Raw genomic sequence first — 22,500 nt, 5'->3', positions numbered from 1 at the left:
TCCGGGTTCCGCGAGCAGAACAGCGAGTAGAGCCGGTTCAGCTCCTGAGTCAGGCCCTTGGTGATCTAAAGAGGGAGAACACTTCTCGTTCTTTAAATGTTCTTCTTCATGCCACCCATGTCAGAGACAAGGGCGGCATCATCTCTTAACACACACACACACACACACTTCATGAGGATGAGGTCACACATTCTTGTGATGTCATCACACATTCTGTGATATTCTTGTGGCATTCTAGTTATATCACACATTCCTATGATCTCATCAAGGAGAAAATGTGTGTGTGTGTGTGTGTGTGTGTGTGTGTGTGCAGGTGGGTGTGTATCTCATCTCGTCCCTGTAGAGGGGGCTGGTGTTGTGTGAGTGTGAGAGAGTGTGCATATCTCGCATCATCCCTGTAGAGGGGGGTTGGTGTATGTGTGTTTGTGCGACAGAGTGAGTAAGTGTGTGTGTGTGTGTGTGTGTGTGTGTGTGTGTGTGTGTGTGTGTGTGTGTGTGTGTGCAGGTGGGTGTGTGTATCTCATCTCGTCCCTGTAGAGGGGCTGGTGTTGTGTGAGAGTGAGAGAGTGTGCATATCTCGATCATCCCTTTAGAGGGGGTTGGTGTATGTGTGTTTGTGCGACAGAGTGAGTAAGTGTGTGTGTGTGTGTGTGTGTGTGTGTGTGCAGGTGGGTGTGTATCTCATCTCGTCCCTGTAGAGGGGGCTGGTGTTGTGTGAGTGTGAGCGAGTGTGCATATCTCGCATCATCCCTGTAGAGGGGGGTTGGTGTATGTGTGTTTGTGCGACAGAGTGAGTAAGTGTGTGTGTGTCTGTGTAGCCTGGCTAGCGCCACCACTTCTCAAAGAGACGTGGTCTGGGAACCAAACGTTCATTTTCTCGTATTTGAAAAAAATGCCCAGATCGGTTTATTGGGTGGCACGGATGTCTATCAAATGCGTCTGTGCATAGCTCATCATCGTCTTGCTTTCCCACCTGTTCTGTGATTGGTTCCCTATCTCAGGCGAAAATTTGCTCCATGGTCTCCAGGCTGCCTTAGCAGCGTGAATCAAATCGCGCGCAAGGCAGCATGGGAACACCCAGGCTATTGTCTGTGTATGTGTGTATGTGTGTGTGTGTGTGTGTGTGTGTGTGTGTGTGTGTGTGTGTGTGTGTCTCACCTCGTCCCTGTACAGGAGGCTGGTGTATGTGTGTGTGTGTGTGTGTGTGTGTGTGTGTGTGTGTCTCACCTCGTCCCTGTACAGGGGGCTGGTGTATGTGTGTGTGTGTGTGTGTGTGTGTGTGTGTGTGACTCACCTCGTCCCTGTACAGGGGGCTGGTGTATGTGTGTGTGTGTGTGCGTGTGAGACTCACCTCGTCCCTGTACAGGGGGCTGGTGTATGTGCGTGTGTGTGTCTCTCACCACGTCCCTGTACAGGGGGCTGGTGTGTGTGTTTGTGTATGCATGTGTGTGTATATTCTTGCGTGTGTGTGTGTGTGTCTCTCTCACCTCGTCCCTGTACAGGGGGCTGGTGTAGTACATGATGTCCATGGCGCTGCTGTTGAGCAGATCTCGGAGCCCTCGCACCTTGTCGGGTGTGATGGAGTCCACAGTGTCTGCAGGACAAAATACACACACACACACACACACACACACACAATAAAGTCGTGTTCACACACGTCACAGGAAAAGACTAGCACATCTGCAGACAAAAAAATCATTTATGTTTGTGTGTGTGTGTGTGTGTATACAGTATGTGTGTTTGCACTCGTATTGTGTGTGTATTATCAGCATGTGCGTGTGTGTTTGTGTGTGTATTGTTAGCGTGTATGTGTGTCAGGGTTTCCGTTGTCTGGTAATTACAGACATTGGCCGGAAAAAAAATGAAATGTCCGACAAAATTAAATCTCTCCGGTCAAATAGTCCGATTGAAATTGGCTAATAATCCCGCCCCTAATGCAATCTGAATTTGAGAATAAGCCTTAGCCTAATATGTAAGCCTATATTATACGTCCTCTGGCTATGTTTTTTTAAATGAACAGGCTCTACCGCTTGAAAAGTAAATTAAACAACACGATAGCCTATTTTTCAAATAGGAAGACGCTTTTAAAACGCCCATGTTAAACAACAAACAAATGAGTGAGGCGGTTCAAACATGGCCAGGCCCAGGCAGACTAGCCTTAAAAGTTTTTTCAGTGGCCAGACGCGATGGATGATGATAAATTGGTAAAGTCTGAAGCCTCAGATGTCCGGTCAACTCCACCACCACCAGATAAAAAAGCAGAAGTGTCGGGCATAGTGACATTGGGAGTTGGAATCAGGCAGCTGAGATTCTCGGTAGCCTACACTGGACATGGGGTTCTTTACCCAAAGCATACAGTAGGCCTATGCGTTCTCTGTCTATGATCTGCAGGGTTAGGGCCTCTTCGACGAGGAGATTGCTGGTCTGCGGATAAATTCTGGCACAATTAAACGGTATCATTGAACCGCGGCCGAAAGAAAAATAAACTAAACATTTCCCAGAATAGGAAAACATTTCTTAATTTATTGTTATCAAATAAAGAGGTATTAGGGGGGGGTTGGTGTTATCAAATAAAGAGGCATAGCATTAGGGGGTAGTGGTGTTATCAAATGAAGAGGCATAGCATTAGGGGGTAGTGGTGTGAGCGCACTTGTTTGTGCATCTGTGTAAGTTAAACAGTCACCACTGGAGATAACGTGGGTAGCAGCAACAAACAACTTTTTTAAAACAACGAACAAAGCGGACTCTTGCTGTCCATGAAAAGATACTGGCTAGATCTTGTTAGGCATGTTTAAGTTAGGCTAATGAACATGTTGCATTCTATACAACCTGATTATGTCATTCTTTAAGCTACATAGCCTGTCTCCAGTTTTCCTCAATTTGACTAATTAAGAAGTTTATAATAGGATATTTGACCGCATATCATCAAAATGTCCTGAAAAGAAACCTCTGCCGGTCACTTTGACCGCCACCATTTTTGTCTAGCGGAAACTCTGATTTGTGTATGTTTATTGTTAGTGTGTGTGTGTGTGTGTATGTTTATTGTTAGCGTGTGTGTGTGTACCCACCTCCATCCAGGGCCAGTTTAGAGCGCCACTCCACAGGCAGAAACTCCACATGCTCCTCTATGTGTTCCGCAAAGTGCTTCTCCTCCATCTTACGCACCGCTTCCCTCATCCTACACACACACACACACACACACACACACACACACACACACACACACACACACACACACACACACACACACACACACACACACACACACACAGACACATACCACACACACACACACACACACACACACACACACACACACACACACACACACACACACACACACACACACACGGATACAGACACATACCACACACACACACACACACACACACACACACACACACACACACGGATACAGACACACACACACACACACACACACACACACACACACACACACACACACACACACACACACACACACACAATCACAATGTTAATGAATGTAAATCTCTAAGTAACTCTTAGGGGGAAATGAGATGACTCTTAGATTATAGGGCCCATGCTTGGCTTTCCTATCTCTCATCAACAGCCTTCATCTGCCGTCAGATACCTGCAACTGTGTGTGTGTGTGTGTGAGCGTCTGTGGCGTCTGTTTGCTCTGGGCTCTGCAGATGGTTTATTTCATCACAACACATATGCCATTTCACTCTTCAATGACCTTGGATTTTCTCTGTGTATGCAAACACGCACACACACGTACACTTATGCAGACACACACACGCACGCTTACAGACAGACAGACAGACACACACACACACACACACACACACGCATGCTTATGCACACACAACCCCAGCTGGCACCAGCTGTGTGTGAGCCACACACAACCAGAAAGGCCACTGTTGACAAGGCAACAATAGGGCCACTCCAACAATTCATCAATTTATCGACTAGTTGTCACCTGCTATATTAAAGGCACCCTTAAGATTTCTTTACCTTAACATAACGTTTCCAAAATCATTTTGATGGCACATAACCTCACATGTGCCCCCCTCAATCAATTAATCAAGAAAATAATCGACATTAATCAACTATTAAAGTTTAATTAGTTGCAGCTCTATGTAACACACCTCTGACCTCACACACTCACACAGCTGAGCTTCCTTTGTCGTGAGAGGTGGGTCTTGGTGTTGTCTCTAGCTGTGATCACCGTAGCCAGCCCCCCTACACCTTAACAGCTTAAGACTTATCACTGACACCAATTAGTGACATCGGGGAACAACTGACCTGGACTTGCTTCGGCTGGCCAATCCTATGCTGAGTAGCGTTATGTGGCGATAAATCAGCTCAGTCTGGCTAGACTACCTGAATGAACTGAATGACCAGGTCAACCAATCATTGATTTTAAGCATATTTTTTTTGGCTTTTTATACCTTTTAATGAGATAGGATAGTGGAGAATGAGATAGGATAGTGGAGAATGACAGGAGGCGGGTGGGAGAGAGTCGGGGGTGTCTTTGTAACATAAGCTTCCCAAAACGATTTAATCTGATATGAGAGGCGGACTTCAGGCGATTACAAGTCCAACACGGCCAAGAGGTGCAAACACTGATGCCTGGTGTTGACTACTGAGGACACTTTGAATGTCATCCAGGAGAACGAGACAAAGCTGTGGACAGACAGACAGACAGTCAGATATATACAGACTGACTGACTGAATGTTGGCTAAAAATATTTCCCTCAATGTGTGTGTGGACGAATGAATCAGGATTCCCCTGAAGGCTCCATCTGTCCAGCACTAGTCTGATTTACCTTCTTAGTGTTTTAAGCCCCTAACCACCAGCAGACGCTAAAGCTCTCGCCAGCATGCTTCTCACACACACACCACACACACACACACACACACACACACACACACACACACACACACACACACACACACAGACCTGGGAGTCACCAAACACTTGGAGATAGCTCAGCACAGCCAGATACTTAGAAGTGGATATACACAAGCAGATACACATAAGCGCTCACACACAGACACAAATACACTTGCACACGCACACACACTCTCTTTTCCTTGTCGTGTGCCTGATCTAAATGTGTACATAAAGCTGTGACATGACGTGACAGGACATGACTTTGTATGAGATGACGTGACTTGACGTGCTGGTGTTTAGTGTCCCTCTAGAGGCACCGTAGAGTTGTCACGCGCATTCCTTTCCCCCACCCCAGGCTCCTTGTCATAACACTGGTCCAAACAAACGGAGGTCAATTCTGCTAATGATCTACTAATACATCATAAGTGGAAACATGTCCAGTCTAGTTTAACGAGATTACAGGTTACATGTCTGAGAACGAGGAGATGAGACACACTGAAATAAAGACCGAGACCGAGAGAGAGAGAGAGAGTATGTGTGCACGTGTGTGTGTGTGAGACACAGAAATAGAGACCAAGAGAGAGAGAGAGAGAGAGAGAAGTATGTGTGTTTGTGTGTGTGTGTGTGTGTGTGTGTGAGAGAGACAGAGAGAGAGAGAGAGAGAGAGAGAGAGAGAGAGAGAGAGGGGAGAGGGAGAGAGAGTGTGTGTTTGTGTGAGTGTGTGTGTGTGAGAGAGAGACAGAGAGAGAAAGAGAGAGAGTGAGTGAGTGAGTATATGTGTGTGTAAGTGTGTGTGTGTGTGAGAGAGAGACAGAGAGAGAAAGAGAGAGAGAGAGAGAGAGAGAGAAGAAAAGAAAAAAAGACCCTGTTATTACAGTACAGAGAGAGCCTTTTGGATGTTTCCCAGTACAAGGCAATTACGTGTCCTCTGAAAGCTTGCGTTTGGAAAGGTCAACTCTGGAGAAAGCCATAAAACAAGTATACAGAGAGGGGAGGGTGAGGCTACAGGTGGCCCTCTGCCTGAACCACACACACACACACACACACACACACACACAGCACAGACACCCATGCACACGATTATGTTTATGCTTATATTTGCCCTGCTAGCATCAGCCAACCAGGGGCCAAAACCATAGTTGCTAACCTGTTAGCAACTTAGTTCGTTGGCAATGGGAAATTGCATTGCAACCAGCAAAGTTGCTAACTTAGTTAGCACCTATGGTTTTGGGACATGCGCCCCAGGCTGTTTTTTGACTGATCACAACAGTGCAAGTGTACTGCACAAGCACGCCACCTGCCACCTGCCACCTGTGTGTGTGTGTGTGTGTTAAACTGGTAAGTCAGGCCTCACTGCATACCACATGTCCGGAGTGCCAAACTAAACAGCCACGACAGAAAACATCTGGCACATGTAGATGCCGGAACATATTTAAACCTTAAAAGGCTGGCTCAACCAAACATGAAATATCTGCCAATATGTCCTTCATCTGGTGCCAGGCATCACCCATACAAGGGTGCGTCTGTCAGCGGAGTACAATGTCAGTGATGGGTGGGCAGTGGCAACAACAAGTCGCAAAAGTGACCGAATACGGCGCTACACAACTATGACCATAAACAGCTCGATGACTTTCACACATTTTCAAGCATATTATCCCTAAAGTGCAGAAATCTGTTTGAGTTATTTGCATGGAACATAACATCTAAACTAGAGGTTTAGTGGGATATTCCTGGAGGAAATCCCAGTGTGTGCAGAATGCTACCTGTCTCTGTTCAGAAGAAGCACATTTGTATGGAATATCATCTGTATGGAATACTAGATGTACCGCATAGCGGTACAAAATATGACCGCCGCTCAGTCCTGTACATCCGATCCGCGAAAATAAATCACACTTCAATTTGTCTCCATATTTTACTCCATCCTCCACTCTTGAAACTTTTTTGTGTATGCTTGTTTGGCATGCCTGAGTGTGTGTGCTGCACAGAAAGTAGCCTACTGGTGCTGAAAAAGGTGAATAGATTGTAGAATAGCCAAAGAAGATGTAGCATTGTTATAAAACCTTTAAAATCTCTAAACAATCACAAGTAGGGCAGTTCATCACAGTTCATCCATTGCAACTGGATTGATGAAAGGTCACTTACACCTGTAGGCTACATTGTATTTGGGAAAAGCAAAAGGTATCAGCATAATGTTATTTATTTTTTTTTTTTTTTTTTTTTTTATGTATTTATAAACAAAAAACATCTCTGTCAGTTCCATGCCGTTTTCAACAGCTATCAAAACAAAGGTCATTTTTTTTGGATGGATGGATGGATTTTTGTGAATATTTCTTCTTCTACATAAGATTTTAGTCATCTTTAGTTCATGTAATACTTTATTGTCAATGCACAAATTAAGTAACAGTAGTCTGAAACGTTATTGTTAATGCACAAATTAAGTAACAGTAGTCTGAAACGAAAATGCTGTTTTACATCTAACCAGTGGTGCAAATAACTGACATGTCCAAATGGGCCTTGATGAAATGCGCCGCTAGACTGTTCATACACATTTTAACGGGCCAAAGTTGAAGAGCTTTTGTCCGTTATTGTTCGGGCAAATATAGGCTGATTCATGTTCCCTTGCATTGTGTAACTGAGGTCCATGGCTAGTCTGGCTTTCATCAGACCAAGCTCAATCTTTTAAGAAATCAAAAATAAATAGCGGGCAGATCAGGCTGGGTTCACCCAGCCTAGTCCATAGGCACCGATATTGTTTAATTTTCAGATTGAGATATACACGCTCTGGCTATTCTAAATGCAAAATGCATTAGGGAGTTATGACAAAACTGTAACTAACAAACTAGATCCTAATAGAAAGCTGTTAGCTTCCCTAAGCTACAGGTAGGATTATAAGGTAGGCCTATTTACAACATAAATTGTCAATAGGCTATGCTGGCTAATACAAATAAAATCTCCTTTGGAAACCAATGGCTTACGAATTTACAGTATCAAGCGGACTTAAACTGCCATATTGTGGCTTAAATGTTGTAATAACATTCACGCAGCTCCATGAGTCAAGGAAAGCGCGAATGAAGTAGCCACTTCTAAATGGGACCCACTACACATAGCTTAAGGTGTGTTGCTAAAAGCAGCCATAATGAAATGAAGGTGTCATTGTTTGGATACTTCACACACACGTGCTTTTTAATTTCACAGACTACAACTACCAAGCTGTAATCAAAGCACATCGATTCCCCTCTCACACCCTGCACGCACTTAAAACTAAATAAACAGGCGTCTCAGTCTCACGCATGTATAGGCAAAACTGTATCAGACCGGTGTAACGTTGGTAAATCTTCCATTGCACAGAATGATTTTGTAGCACGTGCAATAAATGACAGTCGAAAAGATACAAACAGTGCTGCTATCAATTTGTTTGGTATAACCGCATTTATAGTTTTCTACAAATGCAATCAATCAAATGGGCCTCTACCACTCAACCAACGCTTAACGTAACATTACCTAGGTCCTTATTGATATTACAAGATTAACGTACCTGCAGTAAAAACCAAGCATGTCCGATAAACATCCTCAGATTTATTTCGGCTTCAAGAAGAAATGGGAATTAAACTTCATGTGAACATCGTCCTGTCCTTATTAGATGTTCGCTGCGGTAAATTACAGTCCTTGTAGGAAGTGTCCATTGTTTTCCCCCAACCCACTTTTAACTTCCAACAAAATTACGCCTCACTGCAACGATCGCCATCTAGTGGACAAACGACTACTTATCGCCAATACTGAAAATGCAGCCATGATGATGATGATGAATATTTATTTTGGCTTTTTTTTGGATCCTACTGAATTTGTAATTATGTATCGGCCGTTCTAATACCGATAGTATGTGGGTGCCTGTGTGTGTGCATGTTTATATGTGTGCACCGCCATTTACAGGCCAATGAGTGTACAGTCACTAAATGTACACATAACCTAATTTTTTTAGACCCCCCCATGGATGAAATTCTACGAAACTTGGCATACCCCCAGACCCCAAGAGAATGCCAGGTCAATCATACACATAAAATTTGGTGCAGTTCTGAACATCTTAACTGAAGATAGGGGCGATTAAAGCAGAATAATATTGCATTTTCATTTTTTACCGGGGGGGGGTGCAAATCACAAATGAGTGATTATGAGCCAGGTTTATGTGGGCCCTTGAGACCAACATACCATAAAAGAGAACTGTGTCTGCCCACAGAGAACTGTGTCTGCCCTACACTCCTTTCGGGGGGTCCAGTCCAGCGGGGGGGCTGCAGATCAAAACGAAAAATGACGGTTCCATGCTATCCATGTGGGGTACATGCCCACCAAGTTTTGTGTACCCCGGTCTTTCAGTGTCCCGGGAATCCTTGTTGGTGTACGTCACTAAATGTACACATACGTTATTTTATTGTAGGGCCCCCATTGACCGAAAGTACACAAAACTTGGCATGCATTCGGAGGGTGTCATAATGATCCTACACTTTTAATTTCGTGCAGTTTTGACCTTGTCAGCCAGAGATATTGTGATGAAAACACCTAATTTTTTGCTTTTTAATTTTTAACTAGGTGGCGCTATACATGAAATAAGTGGTAATGGGATGGGTTGACATGCCCCCTTAAGACCAACATGCAAAAAAAGGTGGACCTCCTAGGCCCTACGGTTCTCGAGATATTCACAGAAAACTGTCTCCGGCCACCTACAGGCCAGTTGGTGTATAGTAACATAAATTAATTTATTGTGTGGCCCCCCATGAACGGAATTCCACAAAACTTGGCGCATACAGAGGGTGTCATAATGATCCTACACTTCCACTTTAGTGCAGTTTTGACTATGTTAGGTCACAGATACCTACAATTACAACACCTCATTTTTTACTTTTGGTTGGGTGGACAGAGAACTGTGTCTGCCCTACACTCCTTCGGGGTCCAGTCCAGCCGGGGGCTGCAGATCAAAACGAAAAATGACGGTTCCATGCTATCCATGTGGGGTTACATGCCCACCAAGTTTTGTGTACCCCGTCTTTCAGTGTCCCGAATCCTTGTTGGTGTATCGCCACTAAATGTACACATATTAATGCTATTTTATTGTAGGGCCCCCATTGACCGAAAAGTACACAAAACTTGGCATGCATTCGAGGGTGTCATAATGATCCTACACTTTTAATTTCGTGCAGTTTTGACCTTGTCAGCCAGAGATATTGTGATGAAAACACCTAATTTTTGCTTTTTAATTTTTAACTAGGTGGCGCTATACATGAAATAAGTGGTAATGGGATGGGTTGACATGCCCCCTTAAGACCAACATGCAAAAAAAAGGTGGACCTCCTAGGCCCTACGGTTCTCGAGATATTCACAGAAAACTGTCTCCGGCCACCTACAGGCCAGTTGGTGTATAGTAACATAAATTAATTTATTGTGTGGCCCCCCATGAACGGAATTCCACAAAACTTGGCGTGCATACAGAGGGTGTCATAATGATCCTACACTTCCAATTTCGTGCAGTTTTGACTATGTTAGGTCACAGATACCTACAATTACAACACCTCATTTTTACTTTTTTGTGTTTAACTAGGTGGCGCTATACATGAAATTAGTGGTTATGGAATGGGTTGACATGGCCCCTTGAGATCAACATACAAAAAAAAAGGTGGTCCTCCTAAACCTTACGGTTCTCGAGATATTCACAGAAAACTGTGTCTGCCCTACCCTCCTTTCGGGGGGTGCAGTCCAGCGTGGGGGCTACAGATCAAAACGAAAAAACGATGGTTCCATGCTATCCATATGGGGTTACATGCCCACCAAGTTTTGTCTACCCCGGTCTTTCAGTGTCCCGGAATCATTGGACGGAAATTTGGACATGCGAAAAAAAAAAAAAAAAAAAAAAAAATCTGACCCTATATGACCGCCGGCCCGGGCGGTCATAATTATAGCTGTGTTATTTGAGCTGGTGGTGCCAGCTTGCCACTGCTGCCCTGGCAGAGGTTGGGTGCTGGGGTGCTTACATGCCCGTGTTGCGGATGATGCGCCCCTGGTCCATCTTCTGGCCGATGCCATGGACGACGAAGACGATGTGCGTGGTCTGAGGAGGCTTGTCCTCCAGAGATGCCTCCTCCACGTAGCCCCGATGCAGCCGCGTACCACTGCTGGAGGCTGCAGAGATGGAGAGAGAGAAAGAAAGAAAGAGAGGGGAAGATGGAGAAAGGGGGGATGGAGGAGGAGAGGGAGGCAGAGAAAGAGAGAGAGTGGGGGGAGAAAGACAGAGGAGCAGAGAGGGAGGAGGAGATGGAGAGAGAGAGGGAGGAGAGGGGGGAGATGGAGAGAAAGAGGGGAGATGGAGAGAGAGAGAGGAGGGGGGAGAGGAGGGAGGAGAGAGAGGAGATGGAGAAATCATTTAAAGCAAATTTATAAACAACAGGAGCCGTTTCCCACGGTGCTTCCCAGGTGAGGTTAAATTCATTAACATTTTATAACCGTCATAATCCTCAACAAAGGGCAATTCTTTTTGTGACATCCATAACGCCAGTGGAATGCCTTGGCATCCATAACGCCAGTGGAATGCCTTGGCATTTGTATGATGTGAATGATAATTCATTTTTTGTGATTTTTTTCTCATTTACATTCTTCAGCCAAAAATAGCAAAAAATAGCAAATTTCATGTCATCATTACATCATACCATCACATTTTATTGGCGTTCTGGATGTTACAAAAAAAAATATTTTCCATGGAATTGCCCCAAAAACTCAAGAAATTAGACTAAATTCACTAAAAACATATAAAACATAAAAGACTGTAGAAGTAGTTAATGTGGAAGAATTAGACAGAGAGAGAGGAGTGAGAGATGGAGGGAGGAAGAGAGAGAGAGAGGAGTGAGAGATGGAGAGAGGAAGAGAGAAAAGAAGACTGAGTGAGAGGAAGAAAGAGAAGAGAGAGATGGAGACAGAGATAGGAGTGAGAGATGGAGGGAGGAAGAGAGAGAGAGGAGTGAGAGATGGAGAGAGGAAGAGAGAGAGAGAGGAGTGAGAGATGGAGAGAGGAAGAGAGAAAAGAAGACTGAGTGTGAGGAAGAAAGAGAAGAGAGAGATGGAGACAGAGATAGGAGTGAGAGATGGAGGGAGGAAGAGAGAGAGATAGGAGTGAGAGATGGAGAGAGGAAGAGATAAACAGATTGTGGCTCTGTTCGAAACGGAAGACAGCTGCCTGATGCCTCCCTTCCTAAATACTTAAGAGCTGTCTCATTAGACATGGCTGGATTGAATGCATCTTTTAAAAATGAGCATAGCACTCTATAAACTTCCTTGTATCCTTGTAGAATCGTTGGTTAACACTATGGTATGACGTTAGCAAAAGTCAGAATGTTAAACTAAACTAGCTTACGTAAGCTAGCAGGCTAACGGTAAGCATCAATGGTTACAACAATGGCATAATCAGATAGCAAAGGGTTTATTTCTCCCGTCAAATCTACACATCTAAGCAAAATGTCACACAAATCACATTTCAACAGATTACCGATGTCATCCGCCATCTTTGGTTTTCACAGCTGTTTCAGACGTTGGCACAAAAGGTTTATAGCAGAGCCATGGTTTATATGTGATAGGGAGCATGAAGTGTGCATCAATGATTCTAGAGTGCTCTGCTCTAGAATCTTTGGCTAAAAGGCAGCACTCTAGAATCTTTGGTTAAAAGGCAGCACTCTAGAATCTTTGGTTAAAAGGCAGCACTCTAGAATCTTTGGTTAAAAGCATAGACTGTAAAAAATATAAGGCAACACTTTTTACCGTTTTGAACAGAGCCTTGTGAGAGTGGAGCAAAGCAGGGGAGTTTGAAACCTTTTAAATGTTTAAATGCAGTTTTACTTTAGTACCCCGCTCCTGATTTTGAATGACTTTCATTTGAGATGTGAATATTATTTGTTAATAGATGCTTGAAGCGGAAACCAAAAACAGAGGATGCTAATTTCCCCTCTTGTGTTGTTGTTTAGTCTGTTATGTCATCTGACCACAAAATGACTAATTGCACTACTCTATTTGTGCCTTGTCTTTTCAAGCCTTTTTTCATGCACCGTTTTCATGAGCAAACACACAAAGGGAGCAATCAGGTCCTGAAGAACGAGCCTGGATGAGGGACGAAGTGGGCCCATAATTACAGGCCCTCTCCTTAATCAACCCCGACCACGTGGGGCTCGCGTCCACGAGACGTGACGACAGCGTTAGCTCGCATGTGCGGATTATTTACCTATGCTTGTTTATTTTGTTTTGTTTGTTTGTTTGTTTATTTATTTATCAATCAAAAAACAGCCTGGCTCAGGATAATTTAATGGAACTCAGACGCCTGTTCCGTCTCTGCCTACTGCTGCTGCAGTTCTTTATTCTGCTGAGGTAATGGAGCCGTTTCTCATCGTAGCAGAGCAGCCGGCAGAAATCACCGACTATAAAAACACTCCTCCAACCCTAACTGGTCCACTTCCTATCCATGACCTTTCAGGTCCAATTAGGATTACTATAAATCATGAGTAACACATTTAAACAGCCTTATAATTAAAATAGCCTTAGGGCTATGAATAATCTGCTGGAAGGGAGAATTTGATGCAAAAAAAGAAAAATGTGGTTTGCTGCACTGACAAGTCCATTCAGTTGGCGTAGCAGTACGGCCTAATCTCTATGCTGGGGAGAAGGGGAGAAGACTGACATGGAATGTGGGCCATTTCAAGACAGAAAGGGCAAGTATATGACAGCAGAACATGCGGAACCTATGGGCCTTCTTTGCTTATGAGTGGGTTAATTTAATTTAATTTAATTTAATTTTAATTTATTGTGCTTATAGAGCGCCAAAACATTACACATGTATCATGGCGCTTTACAGAATGTAGGCAATCAGAGAAAGAAGGGAAGAAAGGAAAGAGCGAGTGAAGCTACAGCAGAACATGCGGAACCTGTTTGCTTATGAGTGGGTTAAGCTACAGCAATCTGACATCCATGCAGAAAAACGACAATGGCAATGAGGGTGACCATGACGATGACGGCACTCACGAGGGCTCATTCCAACTAATCCGGCTCACCAGATTATGAGTCCCACATCGCAGCCGCGGACCATCCCTCCATTATCCACGAGCTTAGTCATGATACCTACCGTTGAGTTGAAATAAACCACTTATATGAGACGATGGATGATTAAACCCATAGATATAAAGGTGTACATAGTACACGGGGAATAAAGTGTATTTCATGTTTTTAATGTATTTCTTTATTTTAACTTTGGGCCCAGAGCTGAGAAAATACCATTAAAACTTAGTAGTGGGAGTTGGGGTGGGGGGCATGTGGACGCCTGCTAGCCCATAGCATAGACCATCACATAACAAGCCAAGGCCATCAGCACAGGGCACACCCTACGGTGAGGTGCGGGAGGTGGACCTCAGTAGATTAGGACTCACGGGACGAACCCAGTGCCCCTGGAGCGGGCGGGGACGCTGCTCCACCTTAGAGTGCCACCTCCAGTCGAGCGGCCCGTCCCTGATGAGGGCTTTGGCGTGGGGGGTTGGCGCTCAGAACTCAGTTGGTGTTATGTGTGTGTCAGTGGACAGAGGTAAGTACAGAGAGAGGGGGGAAGAGAGAGAGAGAGAAAGAGAGAGAGAGAGCACTACAAGCTCACAGTTAATCTGAGATCAGAGGAGAGAATCTCACACATTGAATGAGGTCAAGAACGCATGAATGAGAAGAACTGGGGGTAGTGAGGGAAGGAGTGCAGGAAGTAGAGAGAAGGGGAAGAAAGAGAGAGAGAGATAAAGATAAAGATAGAGATAAACATAGCCTGACCTAATGTCTGCACTTGATCTATTGTAATGTAATGGACTGTGTGTGTGTGTGTGTGTGTGTGTGTGTGTTTCATGTTCCTGTTACTATTCATCTTATCTCTTGTTTTTCTTTCCTTCAATGTTCTCAATGCTGCAATTCTATAGTACTAAGTTGTTATGCTGTTTTTGTGCTCTGTTCTGTTCTGTGCGGAGGACAAAAGAGACAGAGAGAGAGGGAGGGATGGAGGATAAGAGAGAGGGAGAGAGAGAGAGAAAAGGTGAGGGAAATGAAGTAAGTGTAACAGGCCTGCGGAGGAGGTGGTGTGGGTGTAAACACTGACCTTTGGAGAAGCCCAGTTTCTGCGTAACTGTGCGGGCGATCTTTGAGGTAGTGGCATCGCTGTACAGGTAGACCTCGTCCACACAGTGCCAGTCAACATGGCTCCTGCTCAGCTTCACACTGTGGATGGCTAGAGAGAGAGAGAGAGAGAGAGAGAACAAAGGAAAAATAACACTAACTGTGAGAATAAGTTTGTGACTGATCCATGACAGATCCTACCGATAAGACACGTGACATGCAAGATTTTCACCTGGAACACACTCCAGGATGGACACACACACGCACACCCAAGGACAGGACAGGACAGGACAGGACAGGACAGGACAGGACGAGACGCAGCATGGTAGTGTATGGAAACAGCGTTCCATCTACAGGGAGAGCACTGGAAGACACGCTGCCTTCATATTTCCGTTCACACTGCCCCTGCCATCTCCTCCTCACCTGGCCTCCTGGGGATTCACATGACCTTCAGTTTACCTTGAGAAAAGGTCACATCCCCAAACTGCTCAATGCTCCCAGTGTCAAAACTGACCAACAGTCTCTCAATCGGTCATGGATTCTGGATCAAGATGTTGTAACAAGCACTATGAATGTGAGAGCATTAAACAGTATGGAGATGCACTATTTGGGGATTCTTGCTGTGGCCCAGTGAAGGTCGCTGTGATCCAGTGAAGGTCACCTTCATCAAAAGTGGAGAGCCGCTGGACAGACACAGGACGCCAGGATGCGAGGGACGTCAGAGCAGGAACCGAAATATCTCATGTGTAAAGCTTCCTGCTCCACTCCTTCACTTAGCCTACTTTCTAAAACACACACGCAAACACACACACACGTTCTTGGAAAGCAGGGGGACATGAAATTAAAGTAAATTTGGGTAGGGGGGGTGTCATGTGACGTCCTTTGACTCAGTGACTCAGGAGGAATGTGTGTGATCACAGGGTGAGTGGCGTGGTCTACGCCAGGATTAACCACCCCCCCCCCCCTACATCCACAAGGACAGGAGCATTCATGTGACTATCTAAGCCCAGCATTAAATAACATTCTTCTGCTTTATTGTTATTGCTATTTAAGTTTACTGACTATAATCTACAAGAGTGTATTAATCTAATATAAATTAATACTTTCATTAATAATCAAATTCATATTCTTTTCCTGGAAGTAAGATTCCTTAGACAGATGGACAGTCCCTTTAAATATCAGGGTATCAATAGCACGTCCGATGAGCCAACCAAAATAGCAGACTATACTCCTTTCCCTTTCTAGTGTCTCCATAACTCTAGGAATCCAACATCTCTCTCTCTCTCTCTCTCTCGCTCTCTCTCTATTTCTCTGGCTTGGCGAGTCATAAGACCCAGAGCCTGATGGCCCTGCTAGAGATAATCTGATCTGCAGCGCAGCGGTGAGATCTCTCAGCTCATATGTGTTGTTGGACGAGCCCTCGATCATGGGTTAGACTTCAAGAGAGTACAAATTACAAACACTTCAATTCAGCCCAACGGAGATCTTAAAAGCAGTATTTTATCATTTTATTTCAAATCTAAATCTGTTATTAAATTATTAAAAACTGCCGTCAGTTTTTTGATACCGTATCGATACAGCAGTATCTGTTTTGATATGTATAGATACAGGAGTATATCACAATATCGATACCAAAGTACATAAATTAATATATTAGTAGAACTGGGAGGAATGAGGGAAGCTTTGTTCACAGACGAACATCGCTTTTGTCATTCCAATCATTCCAACCCTAGGAGCATATTCCATATATGTGATTTAGTGACACACCTGTCTACATGCGGGTGTACACCTTCTAAAAGGAAACCCAATGACTTTATTAAAACTAGAAAGACCGTTGGCCTCTGCACCTCCCCATCTCTCCCAAACCTCTTGGAGAACAATGTCTGAATGGGTTGTTCCCTTCTAAACAATGTGTGGTTGGGTTGTTCCCTTCTGAAGGGTAGCGGGTTCACTCAGTCCTTATCAAAGTGAGTTAGCCATCTACTGAGCCACAGATAGAGACCATTTACATAGTGCATTCACCAGAGGTGGAAAAAGTATGAAAATATTGTACTCAAGTAAAAGTACCAATACCTTGATGAAATATTACTCAAGTACAAGTTCAAATACCGATCTGAAAATGTACTCAAGTAAAAGTAAAAAGTAGTTAATTTAAAATGTACTTTAAGTAAAAGTTACTTAGTTACTTTTTTTTTTTTTTTTGGGGGGGTACCAGAACAACCAGTTTTACCAAAGACTTTCTAATGAGGAGATACAGCACTCAAAAAATCCTCCATAGTAATGTATGGGGTCATAGTAATGTATGGGGCCAAACGCCAATATGGCAGTTGTCTACACATATGTCTACACATATCACAACCCTTCCGCGGCAAAACGTCGACATGTGACATTGAGCCAATCATGTGGTGTGTTGTAAAATACATTGAGCCAATCATGTGGTGTGCTATGAAGACATCGTGCCAATCATCTGTTGTGATCTCGCTGCTGGAGCAAGATTGGTGTAGTGAAGCCTTACGCTCACGCATTTCTGCTGAAATAGATGCACGATAAGTGTTGCAATATGGCCGCCGAGGGCCGCAGTAGTTGATTTTCAAAGTTAGTTGCACTCATCCTTGGGTCGCTTTGCAGTGAACCATAATCCAGCACAACTGAAAAGCCCCTCACAGACAGCTGAGGCAGGCAGGCCAATATTGAGTTGCAGAGTGTTTTTTTTATATTTGGAAACGAGCAGAAGGTTCAGCAGATTAAAGGGCGTGGTACTGGGGGAAAGTGGAAGTATAGGGCCCCAATGGAGGAGAGGGCCCGTAAAAAGTGGAATACAGGGGGCACAACACTTTCACCAGGCATTAGTAATAACTCAGGTAATCCACACATAAAAAATCCAAACAACTCCATAAGTAGAGTCATGTGTAATGAAGTGGAATAACACAGGGAAAAAGTATTGAACACGCTAAGAAAAAGCACTAAGGCAAGGAAAGGGAAGGAACGAGCTGGAATCTGTATAGAGAGTAGTTATCCTTTCTATCTGTGCAAATTAATATAAGCTTGGTTAGTAGCCTAAATATTAATGGGCTAGGTTTTTCATTACCAAGGTGTCACACAAGAAACATTTCATGATGGATAAAAAGCAAAAGCTCTCCCAAGACCTTTGCAACCTTATTGTTGCAAAACATATCAATGAAACTGGTTACAAATACATTTCAAAACATCAGAATCTTCCAGTAAGCATGGGAGCCATTATCTGCAAGTGGAAGAAACATCACTGCATCATCAACCTGCCATGCACAGGAACCACTGAGAAAGCTCCAGAAAGACTTGAAGGCAGCCAATTCAATGAAATAGTTCTGGAAGTAACTAAAGATCAGGATTCACAAGAGGGACCCCTGGAATCTGTTTAGAACAATGGGCCAAAATCACTAATACGTTTTGTCATATAGGAAATGTCTTGAAGCTGCCTTTACAAACAAAGGCTTTCCACAAAGTATTGAAGAAATTTCAGTAGGCACAAATACTTTTTCCTGTGTCATTCCACTTTAATACATAAAACTCTTATGTTTGGATTTTTTATATGTGTGTTAATATAATGTGTGGTGAAAATTTCGAATAGACTCACTGGAAGTTTAGGCTAGTTACTGAAAAAAAAATTAAGCGTTCAATACTTATTTCCACCATATATTTATTTTACCTGAATATTTTAACTTCCAAATTAAATGTCAAAATGAATGTCAGACGTAATGTAAAGTTTGACTGACTGGATTTTGTATACAAAACATAGTGAAAACTGTGTAAGGTCACCCTCACTCTCCCTTGCTAAAGAGCTAAATGGTTTAGTCCGCCTGCACGATTCATAAGGTAGTCTATCTTTTGTTTATTTAGTTGAGCATAAGCTAGTAGTGGACCGCTAATTGTTTTGTTGTTGGTGCAATGTCTTTCTCCAAGAAAGCCAAGTCAGGTTACTAAAACAAAGGCCAAAACAGGAAAAAAGAGAGACATCAAAATGAGGGGAAACAACAACCGCTAATAAACTTCTTTCCAAAGAAAGGTGAGCACAAACGCCAAAACCACGAGAAATCCCATGGTGTTTGCTTAAATATCTCCGCAATCATTAGTGCTAAAATGAACTGAGACAACCGATTGGAATAGTGGAAAATACACTTTCATAGGTTAGGCTAATCTGATGCATCTCGTGATCCAGCTCCATCACTTTCAGAAAGACTGCATGGCGTCAGCTTGATTCATGTCCTGTTGTAGGCTACATGCTGATCATTATCACTAGGCTAGTGGTTTAGGCGCGATTTTTTTTCTCTCCCCTTTCCGTTTTAGGTCAGTCTTAACTTTTTTTTTTTTTTTACTCAAGTAACGGATGGGATTTTTGATGTAGCTGGCACAATACTTCACTCAAAATGTAATCAAGTAAAATTTAAAATACCGATTTTATAAACTACTTAAAAAATACAAAATACACACAAAAACTACTCAATACAGTAACGTGAGTAAATGTATTTCGTTACTTTCCACCTCTGGCATTCACCATGATCATTTTGGCTCATAGCACCTAAGCTACATTAGGATGATTCGAGTTAGACAGAGTCCCTTTACATACTGCATTCACCTTGATCATTTTGCTCATAGCATCTAAGCTAGCATGATTCGACTTAGATAGAGTCCCTTTACATAGTGCATTCACCATGATCATTTTGTCTCATAGCACCTAAGCTAGCATGATTTGAGTTAGAGAGTCCCTTTACATAGTGCATTCACCTTGATCATTTTGTCTCATAGCACCTAAGCTAGCATGATTTGAATTTACGTAATCTTCCAGTTTCACAATTCACACCATATGTTATGTGCATCACACAACAGCATCATTAAACACACAACACACACAAAAAAAAAAAATACTCAAAACAAACTCATGCATCATCACTTAAATCACATTTCTACATTTCTACAGTTGAATCTACACACTAGAGGAAGCTCCAACAACTCTTACTCTTCAGAAGAGTTAGTTGGAAGGAGGAGGAGGTATAGGAGGTAAGGCACGAAATGACGAGGAGAAAGAGCACCCCTCCTCTGACAGCTACCGACTAGGAACCGGATCAAGCCCAGATCCGGCCCAGGTCCATTGGGACCGGCACCAGATCAGGCCCAGATCCGGCCCAGGTCCATCGGGACCGGCACCAGATCAAGCCCAGATCCGGCCCAGGTCCATCGGGACCGGTACCAGACGAGGGCCGTACCCGGCTCCCAGAGTCAGTCTCCACGCGGTCGGGACCCCACCATGAAGCTGAGGGTTCTGTAAAACAGGATGTCCAAAGGACGGAGTGGACAGTTCTCTCATTTGGGAGCTCTCTATTGGCTGTCTATTATCTGGGCGGACCAGAATTATGCATTTGAACAGTGCCCAGGTGCTTGTAATGACAGCAAACTCAGACCATCCCATTTTACAATACAGAGCACACCATTAACCCTGGGACACATTTAAAGCATTCGCCAAAAGGACTTTGAAAAATGTGATCTCTCAGAGAAATACCCTGTTAGGAAATGCTTAATGTGAAATATTAATGTATTTGCATCCAGGTCAAATGCTTTAAATGTGTTATAACAAGGCGGCTGAAGTCAGAAAATCTGATTGGCATTTGACAGGAGCAGAGGATCAAAGCACACAGGAAGTCTAGCAGTCACCACGGTAAGAGGTTTAGAGTGGACTTTTCTCACACGGCCCTGGAGAGCCGGAGGGAGGGAAGGAGAGGGAGAGAGAGAGAGAGAGAGAGAGAGAGAGGCTGTGCTTTGTTTCAGCGGAGAGAATTACCCCACTAAACCAGGGCAACTGGCTTTACTCCAATTAATGCCAACAGCCTATTCAGGTTTGCCGGGATGAAGAGCTCTGTTCTCTCCAACCGCATTATCTGATTGGCTGGCATGGGGGTGGGGGGTGGTGGGGGAATTACAATATGGCAATTACACAGGCACCCTCTCCGGGGGCCTATGAAGAATCCTAGCAATGGCATTCTGTCTAAAGAATTCTGGGCCATTGTGAGGTCACAATGGTGATCCATGGTGACTGGTCGCTGCTGACAAATCTGCTGGTTTTAGAATGATGATCGGCTGCTCAGAGAACATTCTGAACTCCACCCAATGGGTCCCAGGGAATGCTCGTTGAGCGGGTCATCATTTTCGTGTGTGTGTGTGTGTGTGGTGGTCGTGGTGGTGGGGGGTGTATCTGGCAGACAGAGCCATGAGCCTTTGGGACAGTGACAGGGCCTCTACTGAGCAATATGGGTGCCTGAGAATAGAAGCTTTGTTCTGACACTTTGAAGTAGCAAAATGCTGGGGTGTAAGAGTATGTGTGTGTGTGTGTGTGTGTGTTGCCTGTTCCATATCTAGCTATGGGAAAATCGGGACATTTACACTTGGCTCCTCTTGTTCTCCCAGTAGCTGGGAGCCATTAAGTCCCGTACGCAAGTATGGCTGACCTGCTGGCACACACCCTGGTGAACTACGGGTGATGACAGCACCAGAACCAGGGACAGTAATGGGATGGAAGTGCCCACTGGGTCACTCCACACTGGGTCTGACGGGTTCCAGGTTCAGGAGGTCCAACGCAGCCCGGTTCTACGAGAACAAGGGGACTTTAAGGGGCCTCTAGGCTAACTGGGGGGAGGTTCTACGAGAACAAGGGGACTTTAAGGGGCCTCTAGGCTAACTGGGGGGAGGTTCTACGAGAACAAGGGGACTTTAAGGGGCCTCTAGGCTAACTGGGGGGAGGTTCTACGAGAACAAGGGGAATTTAAGGGGCCTCTAGGCTAACTGGGGGGAGGTTCTACGAGAACAAGGGGACTTTAAGGGGCCTCTAGGCTAACTGGGGGGAGGTTTTACGAGAACAAGGGGACTTAGGGTCAGTCTACAGTAGCAGAGCCCACAAGGAGGTAGCCCAATCAGAAGCCGAGGTTCTACAAGGAGCAGCGGTAAAGAGGATGAGGATGGCCGAGGAAGGGGGGGCCTGAGGTGGTGGAGGTTCTGGACGGAGGGGGGTCAGCGCTTACCTTGGCAGCGCTTGCGCTTGTGACATGTAGTTTTAGTGCTCGTCTGATATCCTCTCCATTTGAACAGAAAGGTGAGGTAGAACGGGGGCAGGTGGGAGAGAACTAACAAACCAACAGAGAATTAGAGAGCATGGCACTTACACTGAACACCCCTCACACAACAACTCTCTTACCCCAATACCCCAACTACTCACAGGGGGGGGCATTTCATATATCCAAATGCCTTGAAGACAAATGTCAGTCTTTCACAAAAAACAACAACAAACAAACAAACAAACAAACAAGAAAACAAAATGGTACTGTTCTGTTCGGTACAGACACCGGTCATTAACAAGTAGCGACGGAATGAGCAGCTTACATAAACGTGTCCAAGATCATGGCATTCCTGTGTGGCCGTCAGACAGTAAT

General features: G+C 44.3%; 1 protein-coding gene across 1 annotated transcript in view; it reads right to left on the bottom strand.

Annotated features, from left to right (window-relative positions):
* ddhd1a (DDHD domain containing 1a) overlaps positions 1–22,500 on the bottom strand; it is a 45,167-nt gene that overhangs the window by 10,487 nt on the left and 12,180 nt on the right. Inside the window, 6 exon segments of the mRNA XM_048241108.1 lie at positions 1–65; positions 1,488–1,594; positions 3,069–3,178; positions 10,903–11,050; positions 15,030–15,158; positions 22,093–22,194. The exon segment at positions 1–65 is cut by the window's left edge and continues 195 nt beyond it. Of these exon segments, the coding sequence (XP_048097065.1) occupies positions 1–65; positions 1,488–1,594; positions 3,069–3,178; positions 10,903–11,050; positions 15,030–15,158; positions 22,093–22,194 (661 nt within the window).

Source organism: Alosa alosa, chromosome 1 (assembly GCF_017589495.1).
Source record: "Alosa alosa isolate M-15738 ecotype Scorff River chromosome 1, AALO_Geno_1.1, whole genome shotgun sequence".
NCBI lineage: Eukaryota > Metazoa > Chordata > Actinopteri > Clupeiformes > Clupeidae > Alosa > Alosa alosa.
The sequence above is the reverse complement of the archived record's forward strand: the minus strand, read 5'-3'. Positions and strand labels throughout refer to the sequence as shown.